This window comes from Crocodylus siamensis, chromosome 8, assembly GCF_052110815.1.
Source record: "Crocodylus siamensis isolate JL-2025a chromosome 8, ASM5211081v1, whole genome shotgun sequence".
NCBI classification, from domain to species: Eukaryota; Metazoa; Chordata; order Crocodylia; family Crocodylidae; genus Crocodylus; species Crocodylus siamensis.
Genome location: NC_143402.1, coordinates 39,376,448 through 39,393,501, shown reverse-complemented (window position 1 = coordinate 39,393,501; position 17,054 = coordinate 39,376,448). Strand labels below are relative to the sequence as shown.

Sequence of the window (17,054 nt, the reverse complement as noted above, 5' to 3'; positions counted from 1 at the left end):
AGTTTCGAAACAGTGTGAACAGCCCTGTTGGAGGTTTGCTACTTGGTCATAAAATAAGTATTGCAGGGAAAAAATGAGGTGAGCTTCCTCCATGGTTTTAATGGCATCTTGGGTAACCATCCTGTAGCCACAGATTCAGGGAAAGTTGTTGGGTCTGTCCCCATCCCCTCATCCCCCTTTGCTTCTTAGGAAAATACAGTTGTTTTTTACCTGTCTGGGGCTCGCTCTGTGAGGACCCAGACCATCAATTTGGAGGTACTCTTTACCAGCCTGGGTCTCCCTTCTCCCAGCAAGAGTTTTGAATCCAAATTTTACCTGCCTCTTCCCCACCCCCCACTGCACTGTGCCACAGTGTTGCACCACATGCTACTCTGCTGATTCACTGTGTGCCCAGGTACCTTTCCCTGCTGCAGCATGTGTCCTGACTCACCCATAGCTCTCCAGCCATGAGCTCCACTGCTCATGCCACTCAGGCAACCTTGGCCTGCAGACTGTGTCATGCTCCACCATGTTGTGCCTTTGGGCAGGGAGGGGAAGCCTGGATCCTCTGCTGCAGCTGGAACAATAGGGGGAGCAGTACCTGGGAGCCCAAAGGCTGCAATTTGGAGATACCTGAATATAACAAAGAGGATATCATCCAGTATCCTACTGCCAAGATTCCTGAACCAGTTTGGTCCATAATGTCTTGGATTACAGATAGGATAATGGGAATTCATCAAGTGTATTTTTTTTTTACCCACTTGACATAAAAAATCCAAGGCAAGCAGTCTGTTTGCCTGCTTGCCAGTATACCAGCTAAGGGTTCTCCCTGTGAACCGAATGTTAGCAGTTCATTTTCAGTTGCTAAATGCCTTAAAGTTCTTTATTTTTAAAGCCTGGGCTACTGACAATGAAAATTTGAAACTTTATTCTAGAGAGTGGCTACATTATCTCCAAGCTTTTAAAACAAATTCGTGCTGACACTTAAAGTTTTTGATCATTTGGCAGCACATGAAAACAGTTTGAGGAAGTTTGCATCTCTTTGGTGCCCATCTGTACCATGAGACATGCAGTTCCTAGTAATTTTTTATCTATATTCTTTATCATCTCCTCTAGCTGGAAGAGGTCAAGCCTGAGTTTGGGAAACCGGGAGGTTAACTTGCCATGATAAAAAGCTTGGTTTGGAGCAGTAGGAAATCATTGTGTTGCTTTTCTCTGCATAGCCTGTTCACAGGACACTTAATTACTGTGTTCAGCTACTGCTTCCTCCTATGGATAGAATCCTTCCCCTGTCCATGGGACCAGAGTAATACTGCATCAGGAAAAACATTGCATATGCTTCCATTGCATAAATATATGCTGTAATTGAAAACCCAACGAGTAGGGCAAAATGGTTTGGATAAGACTTGCAGAGGAGTCTGTTTACTAAACTACAGCTGGTGTCATTACAGTGACCTCACAACCATTTATCATGCACTCTTATCCATCCAGCTGGCTGGTCAGACTCTCAATGTTAGCAAATAATGCTGAGCATGCAAGAGCTAACACTGATACTGTTTCTTCCTTGGCAGTAATGCAAAGGTTTACTTGGAAAGGCAAGATTAGTTACTTAGTCAATACTTTCTTGGGCTTTACCAAAAAACCCCAAACAAACCATGACTTATCCTGATTTTAAAGTTTACAGCAATAAAAGTGTCTTAAGCTAATTCCACTCTAGAAACTCTGGCCTGTGCAGCAGTCTTGAGTGCGATTGTTGTTGTCATTTCTGTATTGCTAAAAGTGCTGGTGTACACAACTATAGTGACACAGAGTTCTTTACTGGTTTAACTGATTCTTTTGGGGGAATCTGGATAACTTCTATTGGCAAAATCACTTATTTGCTGCTATAAACGCTCTTTATAACAGCTGTTGTTAGTATAGCTCTATCTACCAAACCCTTGGTGCAAGATCAGCATTAAAAGCAGACGGTTTGGGCATGGGTGAGGGAGATAGACAGACAGAAAAAATCATTCTGTTAAAATAATCTGCCCCAGACTCTAAAATGAAACTGATATCAGCACAAGTTGCATGACCTTGCTGCATTTTACCCATTAGTGGTAACCTATGCTAGGGCAGCCAAACAAAGCAAAGATGCCTCTAGAATATTGGTATTTCAAGACTATGAGAGAAGTCAGCCCATTTCCTCCTCTGTCCCTGCTACACGTTTGGAACTTTGGTGATGACAAGGCTGGCTTGTCCTCTAAACTGAGCCCTGTCAGAGTTTCCATTTGTTAATCTGTTGCTACAAAGGCCTGGTCCTACACTTCAGGTTTTATTAGGGGCTACTGCTTTATTTCCCACACTGCTGCTGGTGCAGGTCTCCCCATTAATGTCTCTAAAGCTGTTGTTCATTCCTGGAAGAAGGCAAGATAGCCTTGTACCTTAAAGACTAACCAAAGTCAAGGTAAGTACAGATGCACACAGCACGAGCTTTTGTGAGCTGAAGTTCGCATCAAGTGCTGTGAAAGGACATGCAGCAAGCAGAGTATAAGGAGAGAGAAATTATAATACAAAAGACATGAGTGGGAAGAGGGAGCATGGGGGCAGTGCTGGGAGAGACAGCAAACAAGCAGTAAACCCACAGTAATAAAGGAGTCACCAAAGCTAACCCAGGTAATGGGATATGATACAAATCTGCCCTCCTTCTATTTGACTTACCATGCCTCACTTTGCTATGACTTTCCATTCTCTCCTTGCAATCAGAAGTAGTCCCTGAGGAGGGCAAATCTATACACATTACATTGAGATTTAAACTATGGGCAGAATACATTTTGCTTTACCCCACTGAATTGCTTTACTTGATCCACAAGTAGTGTACAATTCAGTGACCAAGCAAACGAGCAGTAGAGCATTTCTTTTGGTTGTGTTTCTGTTGAGATTGCTGAAACAGTTCACTTGTCTCCATTGATTTTACTGTGGCAGTCACTAGAGCCCCCTGTTGGGATTATGGCCCCTTGTTCTTTGCTGTATCTTATGTTTTTAATCAAAGCGCACATTAATTTTGTTGTTCCATCTTATACCTAGTGTGGAAATAGGTGAAAGTGTACGTGGGGAAGATGTCTACATTGTGCAGAGTGGTTGTGGGGAAATCAATGACAACCTAATGGAACTTCTCATCATGATAAATGCCTGCAAGATCGCATCGGCTAGTCGTGTGACAGCAGTCATACCATGTTTCCCCTATGCGCGTCAGGACAAAAAGGACAAGGTAGGGCAAACAAATATCTGACCAAAGAGGAATTCCATAAAGGAACATATCTGATCCCCAGCTAGGTATACAGTTCTGCCCAGTTCACTAGATGACCTGCTTGTGCAGTTCCATAATTTGGAGGGAGAAGTTATTTTTAAGCCTGGGATTTGGCAATTCTTTTTTTTCCCTTTCAGTAATTAGTAGAATTGCAGATGCTGTCTTGATTCATATAAATATCTAGTCCTTTTTCATTAAGACCAAAGCTGTATTCATTGTTGGATGATGAATCGAGTACTCCTAAGACTTGGCTTTTTTTTTTTTAGTAGCTAGCATTCTATCCTAGGGAAAATAACTGTAGGTTTCTGGGTTCTTTCTAGGAAGCAGTGATTCATACCATGATGGGGAGGCTGAAATATGTAGAGGTTTTTAATCAAATGTGCTTGCTGTTTTCCAAGTTAACACAGCTTTTTCTTGGTACTAGAGTCGAGCCCCAATCTCTGCGAAACTGGTTGCAAACATGCTGTCTGTGGCAGGTGCAGATCATATAATCACCATGGATTTACATGCTTCTCAAATTCAGGTATGAACTAAAACAGAGTTTGATACTTCTTGGGCATACAGATCATTTCTCTTTCCTATGGGTATTATTTAGGGTGCTGACAGATGTGGTGGGGGAGGGGAAAGCAAAACAGTGCTTTACTTTCAGCTTGGTGCACCCCAATGCAGAATACAGCACAGGCCCAGAAGAAGAGTTGCATCAGTTTGACCTGGCTCACCCAGTGTTTGTATAGTTTGCGCACTTCAAGCAAGGTTGATTGAATCAGCTGTAGATAAAGGTGCCAAAAAACCCCACTGAAGCTCATGAGTTATACAGATTCTGGGAGCCAGGTCAAACTGACACAATTCCTCTTCTGGTAAAGTGCTGTTTTGGGGGGGGTTTCCATATCTGTCGGAACTAATCTGTGTTCTGGGCACATGGATGAGCCAATGGCGAGTCAAGCTGTTCCAGTTCTAAGCATCTGTGAACACATGAAGCGGCCCCTGCTGTGATACAGCTCCAGAGTGGCAGCTTTCCTCTGGATAAATTAGGGCTGCATTTCTCACACCTTAAATTTCCAGTCTAGCTATCCATACACAGCCCTCAGGAACAATTTGGTCCAGCTCTGCATTGAGCTTTGCTTGATTTATGGGCATATGAATAAACTAAGGAACGTATTGCAGCAACAAGGCATGAGCTCACCCTCAAGAATACAGGACTGTAAAAGACTTCCTTAGAGAGCTGTCCCTAGCTATGGCCTCCAGTAGTTTAGGTCAGGGTGTCAAACTCATCTGGCCTCATGGGCTGGATGAGTGGCATGGAGCTGGTCTGTGGGCCAGATCAGTGGTGCATAGCTGAGTCATGAGGCCCACGGACATCAGCCCTACTTGTATGCCAAATCTGACATGTGGCACTTGGGCAGATATAGGACTGTGCTGCACCACTCCCCTGGGGCAGCTGGGTTTGGGGAGGGGTACTGATGCACCACTCCTCCTAGAGTGGCCAGGTCAGGCACTGTGTGCATCTTGAAGTCAGTCCAGCATGCAGGTCTACTTCACAATCAGGGGCCAGATAATGAGGCTGCACAAGCTGAATCAGCCCACAGACCATATCTTTGACATCTTGGTTTAGGCTACGTTATGTAGCATAAAACTGTTGCTGCTTTTGATTGGCCAGGTTCAGCTATCAGGGGTAGGCAACCTTTTTTGGCCAGAAGCTTGCATCTGCAGGGGGAGCTCATTGCACACAAGTGTGTGACGCTGTAGAGCAGGGGCGGGCAAAATACAGCCTGCAGGCCAAATGCGGCCAGCCAGGCCATTCTGTCCAGCCTGCAGGGCACCTACAGAATTAATATCGATCTGCCCTAGGCACCCTGTCAAATTTGACTGAAACAAGAGGTAGTAGGACACGGGAAGCATGCAGGAGTCAGGAGAAAAGCCAGCCCAGGCCCATCCCCAACCCCCTCCAACCTCTGCCCCCCCACCTGAAACTATCTGCCTGTGGCAGCTTTCACTGCACCCGGCTACTCTAGAACCACAGGAGAAGCAGGGCCACACAGGTACCCTGGGGCCAGTTCGGGGAGCATGTGTGAGAGTGACGGCACATGTCCCCTCAATGGAGGAGGAGGAGAAAGGCAGCAATGAGCTAAGCACATTTTTTAGGGAGGCGCACACAGCATATGCATGTCTGTGCGCACCTGTCTCTGGGGAGGCAAGCAGTGTGTGTGTGTGTGTGCTCGCGTGCACGGGTAAGGATGGTGTGTCATAGAATCAATGAGTCGGAAGGGACCTAGATAAATCATCTAGTCCAACCCCCTGCCAGGGTCAGGAAGCAGCACTGGGCGTGGGAGGGGTCATAAGACCCCAGCCAGGTGCCTATCCAGTCTCCTCTTGAAGATCTCCAGGGAAGGTGAGAGCACCACCTCTCTGGGAAGCCTGTCCCAGGCTCTGGCCACCCTTACTGTGAGGTAGTTCTTTCTAATATCTAACCTAAACCTGTCCTCCCTCAGCTTGTGGCCATTGTTCCTGGTGACTCCAAGGGGGGCCCTGGTGAACAGACTTTCCCCGAGTCCCTGCTGGTGGCTCCTGATAAAGTTGTAGATAGCCACAAGATCCCCCCTCAGTCTCCTCTTGTGGAATCTGAAGAGATTCAGGTCCCTCAGACTCTCCTCATAGGGTTGGCCACGGAGGCCCTCAACCATACGAGTGGCCCTCCTCTGGACCCTCTCCACGTTCTCCACGTCCTTCTTGAAGTGCAGCGCCCAGAACTGGACACAGTACTCCAGCTGCAGCCTGACCAGCGCCGCATAGAGGGGGAGCAAGACCTCCTGGAGTCAATCCTGACTTCAAGGTCCCTGAGAGGGTCAGCCCCTGGCTTATAACCATAGTGCTGGTTCTCTCTCCTCAGGTGCAGCACTCTGCACTTGTCCTTGTTGAACTGCATCCTGTTCAGATCCGCCAACTTCTCTAACGTATCCAGGTCTGCCTGGATGCGGTCCCTGCCTGCTGGTGTATTCACTTTACCCCACAGTTTGGTGTCATCAGCGAACTTGAACAGGTGGCTAATGAAGATGTTGAACAGCACCGGCCCAAGGACCAAGCCCTGGTGGGGCTCTGCTGCCCACACCCTCCCAGGTCGACATCGACCCATCCACCACTACCCTCTGGGTGCGCCCGTGGAGCCAGTTTGCCACCCATGTGACTGTGCATTCGTCAATACCGCAGTCCCTCAGCTTGCCCACCAGAATTGGGTGGGACACAGTGTCAAAGGCCTTCTGGAAGTCCAAGAAGATGACATTGAGTTCCTCCTTCCCATCTAAGCTCTTTGTTACCTGGTCATAGAAAGAGACCAGGTTAGTCAGGCAGGATTGGCCTTACACGAACCCATGCTGGTTACCCCTCAGCATCACTTCCCCTGCAGGGCTCTCACAAATGTGGCCCTTGATAATTTTTTCAAAGACCTTCCTCAGGATAGAAGTGAGGCTGACTGGCCTGTAGTTGCCAGGCTCTTCCTTGCTCCCCTTCTTGAAAGTAGGGACCATATTGGTCCTTTTCCAGTCCTCAGGGACTTGGCCCAAGCACCAGGAGTCCTCAAACAGCCGTGCCAATGTCTCTGCAGTGACACCAGCCAATTCCCTCAGCACCCACGGATGAAGGTCATCTGGGCCCGCCGACTTGGACACATCTAAGCCCTCCAGGTAATCCTTAACTAGGTCTGAACTAACAGTTGGGGGACTCGCATCCTTCCTGGGCCTCTCTATGCTATCACCTGAGAGGACCCCATCGTCAGCAGACCGGAACACGGAGGCAAAGAAGAGTTCTGCCTTCTCTCACGCGTCCATCACCAACTGCCCTGCCCTGCCCTGCCTCGTAGGGGTCCAATGTTACCCCGAGACTTCTTCTTGCTACCTATATACTTGGAAAAGGACTTTTTGTTATCCTTAATCTCAGAAGCTAATCTAAGCTCTAGTGCTGCTTTATCCTTCCTTACCAAATCCCTACAAGCTCAGGTCAGGGAGGTGTACTCCTCCTTGGTCCCTGCCCCTGCTTCCACCGCCAGTACGGTTTTTTTTTTTGTTTGTTTGTTTTTTGTTTTTTTTTTCTTTGCCCTCAGGCCAGCCTGGATATCTGCGCTCGGCCATGAAGGTTTCTTGGACCCTTTTCCCGCCTTCCTGCGCAGAGGAATTGTGTCCTGCTGCTCCCCAAGGATAGCCTACTTGAGGAAGGACCCCCTTTCCTGGACCCCCATACTAGCTACCCCCTGGGCTCCGAGTGCCTCCCTGACTACTGACCTGAACACATCAAGTTGGCTTTCCTAAAGTCAAGCATTTGCGCTGTGCTAGTTACCCTCCCCACCTTTCTCTGAATAGCAAACTGGATCATTTCATGATCACTGTCCCCTAGCCTCCCTTGTACTAGCACATCCCCCACCAGGTCATCCCCAGAGGTTAACACCAGATCCAGTATGGCGTTTTCCCTAGTGGAGACGAGTACCTCCTGCGTGAGATGTAGGTCCTGTACACACATCAGGTACCTTCGTGAGTGGCTAGACCTGGCCAACTGCTCCTCCCAGTTGATGTCAGGGTAATTCATATCACCCATGACCACAACATCCTTTGCACGCACGGCCTCCCCCAGCTGCCTGGAGAATTCCAGATGCAGCTCTTCCTTCTGATGTGGTGGCCTGTAGTAAACCCTACCACCAGATCCCTCTCCCCCTCCCCTCCTTGGAGCTTGACCCACAGGGTCTCAGTTAAGCCTTCCTCTGGTCCCTTTTGGAAGGTAGAACTGGTATACTGTTCCCTAACATAAAGCGCTACCCCCCCACCTTTTTTCCCCTTCCTATCTCTTCTAAACAACCTCTATGTCTACTGCCAGGTCAAAAGTTTCATCCCACCATGTCTCCACTAGGCTAGCCAAGTCAATTTTACTACTTGCAAGCAGGAGAGCAAGCTCCTCCTGCTTGTTCCCCATGCTTCTTACATTAGTGAAGAAACACTTTAATCTCCCTGTGGGAGCCCTGTGCACCCCCCCTTCCTGAGAGACAGCTGGTCCCTTGGTATATACCTGAACTCTTACCTGGGCAGGTCCTACACCTGGTTGAGTTATCTCTTGCACTTGTGGATCCCCGTCCCCCGACGAACTTAGTTGTGTGTGTGTGTCTGTGCGCGGGCCCATCCATGGGTAAGCCCGGGGTGCACGTGCGGGCCTGTCCACGGGTAAGCCCGGGGTGCATGTGCGGACATGCTGGCAGGTGGGCACCGTGAGTGTGTGTGTGTATGTGCATGTGTCCACGCACTTGGAGGCTAGTACAGTGTGTGTGTGGGTAGGCAGGCAAGCATTTTGTGTACGTGTTTCTAGGGAGGTGAGCACTTTGTGTGTCTGTGTCGGCAGGCAAGCAGTGCATGTGTATGCGGGCAGGCACTGTATTTACATGTGTAGGGAGGCAAGAACTGTGGGGATGCAAGCATATGGTGTGTTTTTTGTGTGCTGGGAAGCAAGCATGGGATGTGTGTTTGCATGCGTGTGTAAGGAGACAAGCACAGCATATGAAATTAGGCAAGTAGAGTGCGTTTTTGTGTAGAGAAACAAGCATTGTGTGGGGTGGAGGCAGATACCATGGGGGGGCAGGGAGGTGTGGGGGGGCGGCGGCACAGGCATGGTGTGGTGGGGACACAGGCCCGGCAGGGTGGGGTATGGGGACGCAGGCCCGGCATGCAGGGGGGCACGCGCGAGAGGGGGGACACGTGTTTAGGGAGCCTATAGCACTGCTTTTAGGCAGGCTAGCAGCATGTGTTTTTGTGTATGGCAGCAAGCGCACTGTGTTTTTAGGGAAGCAAATAGCACGTGTTTTTGTAGGGAGGCAAGCTGTGTTTGTCTATGCGTGTGCACATGCACGTGTAGCACTGTGTGTGGGTGTAGGGAGGAAAAACTTTTGGCATTTGAAGCATTCTTTGTTGCGGCAGGCAGCTGTTCTAGATTTGAAGGAAGCACTCAGGTCTCTTCACTTTTCTCGTTTGCTTTCAGGTGCAACATAGGAGGTAGACAGTGATTTTTTTAAGAACCACACAGTTAACTTTTAAACCATTAACTAGCTGCTACAGAAATCAATGCAGCTAACGTTCCTATTGTATCAAGACTGGTCTTGTGCAGATATTTGTGACAGGCTTTAAGAGGAAAGGAGTGCTATGACCTAATGTTCAGAGGAAACATTAGCTTAGTAGAAACGGAAAGGTGACGACATTTTGCATTAGTATTCTGTGTGTCCAAAGGCTGCTGCTCTTTTCATAACGTAAATGGAAAGGAGAGCTGAAAAAGTGCTGTGGGAAGCCTGTGGGCTGTGTGCCTGTTTATATAGAGGACTTCTGTTTTCCGCCAGATCTGTCTTTGGAACTTGACGGTCAGTTATATAGATCTCCTGGGTTTTTTCCTTCTTGCAGGGTTTTTTTGATATCCCTGTGGATAACTTATATGCTGAACCTGCTGTACTGAAGTGGATCAAGGAGAACATTACTGAGTGGAAGAACTGCACCATTGTTTCACCAGATGCAGGCGGAGCCAAGAGGTGAGTTCAAACCACCCTGAGACAGTTTGGACAGATCCTTGTAAACAACTGAACTGCGACCCTTTTAGATCTTTGCATTGCCTAAGTTCTGGAAGCTCTCTTTATCTATGTAAGCTGAGGAGCACCTTAACATATCTTCCTGGAGAGACATCCTCAAATCCAGGTTTAGAATATGTCCCTGGCTTTGCATGGAGATTTGAGGTGGGTTCTTAGAATTACTGTTCGGTAAACACTGGTAATTCATGCTTGCTTGCTTCTTTAGCCAAGGCTACACATGCTGTATGAAAGCGGAATTGTCTGTGGTTGCATATTAGCAAGGGAGGAAAAAGTAAGAACCATTTATGATGTTTCTCTGATACAGAAGCTGATATTTGAAATACTTTCCTACCTTTGCGTAGGTAATGCGTTAGTAGGTGGAGGGTTCTTAGAATTGCTCCTAAATTTTCATTGAGGAAATTCTTAGAAAACAAGAGCACCTGTAAACTTTCACACAGCGGCCACAGATTATAGTCCAAGGAAATATGTCGTTTAATTTGGGAGACATTCTCAGAACCATATTTAAGCCTTAGTGTTTCCTGCCAAGCCTAGTACACAAACTCCTTATTAGAGTAATTAAACCTACTGTTATAAACCTTAGAGTACACTGCAGCTGTGCAACCAGATGTTCTAAACATCCATTTTGTGTGGCCATTAAGGTTTATCTTGGCCAGAGTTTACAAAATAAGCCAGTTTTATATATAAGCTATTTTATCGTTTTTTGTACTTTGCTGCTTAGAATGCCAGATTGGCTAAACTGTAATCTCTGCATAAGACTTCCAAAATAACTGCATGTATTTCAGAAGTCTTGTGGGCAGGTTTTCTTCTTGTGATCACTTTCAAAGTACTATATGGACAAAGCTTAAACATCTTTTGAAGTAGAAAAGGAAATATTGTTGTTTTACAGATTGGCTGACCTTGGTGCCAGGCTTGGGTACAGTGTGTGACCTAAGGCTACACTGAGTGGTAATTTCAAGGTAACTGGCTCCCAGTCATGAAACAGACTCAATTAATTTCCCTCAGCACAAGATCAAACTGCTACAAACTAGTTATGGATAAATTTAGATTGGAAATTTGAAGATTTCTGACTTGGAGTAAAGTTCTGGAATCGCCTTCCAACCTAATAGAGGGGAGCAGAAAACCTGAATTGCTTTTCAGATTAAAATCAGGATAGGGAGTTCTGATTTAGTATGTGGAATTACGAATTTTCAGTCTGCGTTCGGGTATAAAGAGAACTGTTTTGTAGTGAGCCAAGTCTCTGGTAAGACCATGCCTCAGGGCTTTTTCTGGTTGCCTGTGTAGAACGGGAAGGATTTATGTCGTCTCTTATGGATGCTACTAGGTAGAGGGGAGGAGGGTTCCCCTGAAGCATTGTCTAACATCCCAATCCCAGTCTGTGGCATCAAGAAGAGGGTATTGAGTGTGAGGTGTGCTAATGCTTCTGCTGCTACTTGGAAAAACTCAGAGGTCCCTGCTTGGTGAGTCTTGTTCTTCTACTCAGGGTCACACCAATTGTCAAACCTGGAGTATGGAAGAGATATTTTTCTTATGTCAGATTAGCATGGACTGTGGGAGTTTTGCTATCCTTTGTAGCATTAGGGCAAGACCCTTTCCCTAGGACTTTTGAGTGTATTTTAATGACCTGGAAGTAGTTTGCTGCAGTGACAGACTGCAGGCAGCACCCTTCTCCCTTTGCTTTTCCCTCTGAAATGTGATAGAGTGCTTGTGGTGTTGTACTATGTAGATGCATATAAGGGCTCAAGGGGGCCATTTTGAGGATTCCTTGGATAAATGATCGCCTGCAAGTGCTGTGGACTGAATGGGGTGGCCCAGGTGGCCTTTTCTGTCCCATGTTCCTTGTTTAAAAAAGCACTAGGTTAGCCTAGGTGTCAGTAAATTCAACAAAATAACTGTAGCTTATTCTCATGTGTTAGTTTAAAATCTGGTTAAGATAGACTGAAATATAAACTCCTCTTAAACTGAGCATAATACCTTTAGCAGCCAGATTGGGACCGAGTGCTGTAACATCCACAGAACCAAATCCTGAATTATCCAAGAAAGCCTTGCTGGTTGCTATGCTGCAATCAAGCAGTCGGTCAGGTTGGCTTTTGGCAGATGTAGAAGTAGTTGCAGTCTCCAGCCTGAAGCAGATGGGATCTATAAACACAAAAAATAGTTTAATTTATGAAGCTTGCAGTATCCAAGGGCACATGGCAATGCATGTCCGTTCGCCTTACATCAGACTGTGGCAAATGACCAGAAGGTTGATTTCAGGCACCACAACATGCACACATGATGCATCTAATTATGTTCAGGGTTGACCCTGGCACCTGTTGTTCCTCCAGAACAGGGGTCAGCAACCTATAGCCCAAGGGCCAAATCCAGTCCATGAATTTGGAGCTTCAGCAGCAGTGACTAGGCATTATCCTATGGTCCATAGGGAAAGGCAGCAGCAGTTATTGGCTCCAAGCACTACCTCACTGTTGCCTCTGACCCAAACTTGTGGCTTGCAGCCTGAAGTTTATTAGTTAGTAGCCTTAGTTTTATTATGAGGTAAACAGTGCAAAGACATTGGTTGGGGAACAGGTGTGTACCACCTCACCCAACTGCTTCATGGTAATTGCTACAAGTGCCTTAGATTTTTTTCAGTGAGCTGGCTAGCTTTACCACATCATAAAAATGCTTTGTTACTAAACTTGAAACTTGTTTAGAAATTGGTATACTGTTGGCTTAGGCAATACAAGTTCACATTTTAACCTGAGTTGACTGTCTGGAATTTTTCTTTCATTCCTTTGCCTCTCTTTCCCCATTAACTTCTTATAAGCTAGGGTCAGTGGTGATTTTAGTGTGCAGCAGAACATTTTAGATGCCACTTGTCTTTGTTTTTGGCGCTGACGCCTTTTCTCATGTGGGCTCAAAACTTGGATTGTAATTCCTGATATATAACTAAAAATATTGACTTGCCAGGCCTGTAGCTTCAGACTTGTATCCTGGTAACTATGTGTTAGCCTAGGGGTGGGCATTTATTTCAGCTGGAGGGCCACTTAACGAGCGTTAGTGAGCTGTGAGGGTGGTGCATACAGCATTAATGGTGAACATATTTTAACAAATTTTATGTGGGGTGGGGAGGAAAGCACACATCACATGCTAAAAATGAAGCATGTACTATAAAATATTTTATTTTAAAAAATGTTTTTTGTCCTGATTTGTGTTTGAGTGGAGTTTGCATAATACCTCAGACTAAAGTCTCTTTTTCAGGGGAACCCAACCAACCAGCAGGACACTTGGCCAAGGGAGGATGCTCCCACCCCAGCAGAGCCCAGCCACCCTGCAAATGACAAGGGAGCTCCTGCCCTGGCCTGCACCTCAGCACACCCAAGAGCTGCCTGTACCCCAAATGCACGTGCCTCCCACGCCCCATCCCTTCCCATCCACACTTGCCCTGTAAAGCCTGAGGAAGTCCAGCAGCCCCCTCCAGCCTGCCTCAGCTCCCCACCAGGGATGGGAGTAGCCTCACCTGGGTAGACAGGACTGGAGCTGTGCTGACTGGCTGGGTGGTGTCTGGTGGTTGGGCCAGCTTACAATGCTGCACTGGACTAGGCAGGAGGCAGGGCTGGGACCAGGGCTTCACATGCTGGGAGGTGCTGGGGAAACTCCGCTGCTTCCAGGCACAGGTATGGAGCACATACCAGATGGTCCTAGAGCCTGGGCAGCTCTTGCTAGCTCTGAGCTGCTGGCTGGTGGGGCACTGCCAGCCCAGCCCAAGCAGGGGTGCTGAAGCCTAAGCCTGGCTTACCCAGGGCCTGCTGTGTGGAGGCAGGTGGAGCTGCTTCTGCCCAACATCCTCCATGGTGCCCACAGAGGCCAGAGTCCCCTTGGGCCCAAGCATGGCTTGCCTAGGGCCTGCATCTGCCCGGTGCCAGCAAACGCTGTAGCCAGCCTACCTGTGAGCCAGATAGAATCAATTGGCAGGCCGGATTTTGCCTACCCCTCTACTAGCCAAATCACAGCTCTAAACTGCCAACTTACTACCCTTTTTGAGATAAAGGAACTGAGGAGGGGGCTGCTTGAACTTCCACTAACGAGTCGGTGACATGGCATTTAAATATTCTTTTTACTATATCCAGCTAATGGTTTGCATTGTTCCTGCTTTTATAAGCCTGTCTTGATGTTGATCTGTGCAGCTGAGTGAATTAGCAACATGCAGTGAACCTGTTTAACTTGCCATTCCAAGGGGAACACAAATAACAGTAAATTATCCAGAGTGACCAATTATCAAGTGTGAATGGGGGTTGGAGGGCATGCTGATAGTGCAAATGAAACCATAGTGGTAAATAAAGCAGAGTTTACTGGCTTTGCCCACGCTAGCCTTGTCCCCCTAAAATTTTCTCTACTATTACATTCTGCTCACTGGCAACTGGAATATTCTGGAACAATAGTATACATGCAGGCCTTGCGATGCATCTGTCTTTCAGTAAGTCTTTGTAAAACCCTAAATCCACCATAAATCTACAAATTCTTAGTTTGTACTAATCGGGAGGATCACATGCTGCTACCAGAAGAGAGCAAATCAGAGGCTTTGGGTTCACTGATTTTTTTGCAAGCATCTCCACCTACTCAGTTTTAGTGGCACCTTCCATGTAGGCGGTAATTGAAAACATCCCTCCTAGATGTATCAAAAATAGTTCTGTAATAATAGCTATGTTAGTTTGCTGTCCATTCAGTACATACAATCTTGGAACAGTTGTCTTTTCTTACCAAAGCTGCTTCCATGCAATAGTACACTTTGCAAATCTCTCTCTACAGAGTAACCTCCATTGCAGATCGGCTGAACGTAGACTTTGCCCTCATTCATAAGGAGCGAAAGAAGGCCAATGAGGTAGATCGTATGGTGCTGGTGGGCGATGTGAAGGACAGAGTGGCCATTCTGGTAGATGATATGGCAGACACCTGTGGCACCATCTGCCATGCAGCAGACAAGTAAGTGAGATGTAAGCATAGTCTGACTGAAATCAAGAACTAAATACAGGTGGCAGCTAGTAATGCACCCTGATTGGTTTGGAGTCTTGTCCTGTCAAGGTAGATATGTTACAAAAGATGACCTGCAGTTTTTTTATAGAAAAAGGAATGTGGCCTTTTTGAAACTTCATGGTTATAAAGGCCTGAAAGGTTTAGTTAAAAAGAACATTTTTTTAAAAAGTTGCACCTGTTTTTGTACCAGAAATAGCTAGAATAAACTATTTCCATATTCTGGCTCTGATAGAAGAGCTCTTCCAGCATGTATGATGACTAGGGCCCTGTTCACTTCCGATTCAGCCCAAATCAGGAACAGTGATTTGATTAGTTGATTTGGATCACTGTCCCTGATTCGATTGGGCTGTATCCAAATCTGAAGATTTGATGCTGATTTGGACATAGACAGCTTTAAAAGTTTTTTCTACATACCTTGAGGTAGCAAGTGTGGCTGCGATGCTAGTGCCCATGGAGTGTCCCACAAGAGCGCAGAGGTCCCTCCACGTGCTCGGACTTGAACCCAGAAGTGAACCTAAAGTACTTCTGGTCCATTTCAGGGAGTGCGCTGGGGAGCCCTGCCCCCCCCCCCCATGCCCCATGGCTCCACAGTCAGCTTCAGGGGGACCCTGGGTGCGCCCCCAGACTCAGGAGGCACCAGTCACTGCACTGGGGGGCTGCAGGGGTGCACCCCAGCGTTCTCCCCAGTGGACCCAGAAGTAGACCGGAAGTGGTTCTAGTCCACTTCCATGTCTGTTGTTGAGCATGCTGGAGAGCCCCCTGTGCTTCTGTAGGACACTCCATGCGCCCCAGCATTGCAGCAGTCATGAGCCCCTGCTACTTAGAGGTATGTAGAAAAACATTTAAAGCTGTCTCTATGTCGGAATCTTTCCAAATCTCTGCGAATTGTTTCAGTGGGTTCCGATTTGATTCAGAGAGATTAAAGGGTCCTCTGATTCAATTCAGATTTGGAGATTCAGCCACCAAATTGGGCCAAATCTCCACCAAATCAAATCGGGGACCGAAGCTTTGCAGAGCCCTAGTTGCAACCACGTCGTAACTGATGGAGTAAAATTGGCTGAAAGCTTGTGTCAAAGAATCCATAATAGATAGTCATTATAATAATACACATATTAAACCGGGTATAACTCCTCATTATCCAGCTTTTTGGGTGTCCTCTACATACAGGCTTAGCTAATTTTTAAGAACACACTTTTAGCCAGGTTTGTCACTCTGGTGTTGGTATAAATATTGTGCCCAGAAATATTTCATACCAAAACTAGTTCTAATCTTAGAGGCCCAAGGCTGAAGATCAAAGTTCTTCTAATACCCAAGTAACCTGCAGGAAAATGCACTGCAGTGTATGGCAGTTTAATACAGGCTGAAGCAGGTTTTCATCCTTTAATGTCACAGCTTGGCACTTCACTTGATCTGAGACAGGTTCAGCTGGAAGAAGCAATCAGTTACACAGGCTGCTAACGATGTAGCCCTCACACCTTTCACTATGCCATCAGAAGAGGTGGGGGAAGAAGAAGAAACCCACAATGTACACTTCTGACCCTTTCCCTTCTATGTCTTTTTTGCCTGCTAGGCTTTTATCAGCTGGAGCCACCAAAGTTTATGCCATTCTAACTCATGGGATCTTTTCTGGGCCAGCCATCTCCCGGATCAACAATGCCTGCTTTGAGGCAGTTGTAGTCACAAACACAATACCCCAGGAAGACAAGATGAAGCACTGCCCTAAAATCCAGGTGAGAGGCCACTTTTAGCCTTGTGTTTTGGAATGGAGTGTGCATCATTTGCTTGTTTGCCTGTGGGAAATAGGTGCCTTCCTTTTGCACCTCCTCAATTCTCTTACAGGTAATTTCAAAAGCAGGGAGGGCAACCCTATTTTGCCATCTCTGAAATAGCTTTGGAAAGCAGTTTCCTGTGTTTTAGTTTAAAATTTGGGTCTAGTCTACCCTATTTCTCCTGAAAGACTAGACAAGCTGCTGGGTTTGTGATGACCAGGGATCCTGGTTTTCTCTGATTTTAAAAATTGCAAATTCTCCGATTTAAAAACCCCAAATCTGTGATAATAATTAAAGGCCCCCCACAGGCCCCATCCCCCAGCGCTGCTGGTGCCCTGCACTCCACCCACCCACCCACCCCCTTATGCCCATCAGAACAGACCCACAGACATAGAGGCGCACACAGACA

At 46.9% G+C, this 17,054-nt stretch overlaps 1 protein-coding gene across 1 annotated transcript in view; it reads left to right on the top strand.

Annotated features, from left to right (window-relative positions):
• Nucleotides 1–17,054, top strand: part of PRPS1 (phosphoribosyl pyrophosphate synthetase 1) — a 28,380-nt gene that overhangs the window by 1,096 nt on the left and 10,230 nt on the right. Inside the window, exons 2-6 of the mRNA XM_090059266.1 lie at nucleotides 3,043–3,226; nucleotides 3,690–3,788; nucleotides 9,685–9,809; nucleotides 14,652–14,825; nucleotides 16,447–16,606. Of these exons, the coding sequence (XP_089915392.1) occupies nucleotides 3,043–3,226; nucleotides 3,690–3,788; nucleotides 9,685–9,809; nucleotides 14,652–14,825; nucleotides 16,447–16,606 (742 nt within the window). The remainder of the gene's footprint in view (nucleotides 1–3,042; nucleotides 3,227–3,689; nucleotides 3,789–9,684; nucleotides 9,810–14,651; nucleotides 14,826–16,446; nucleotides 16,607–17,054) is intronic.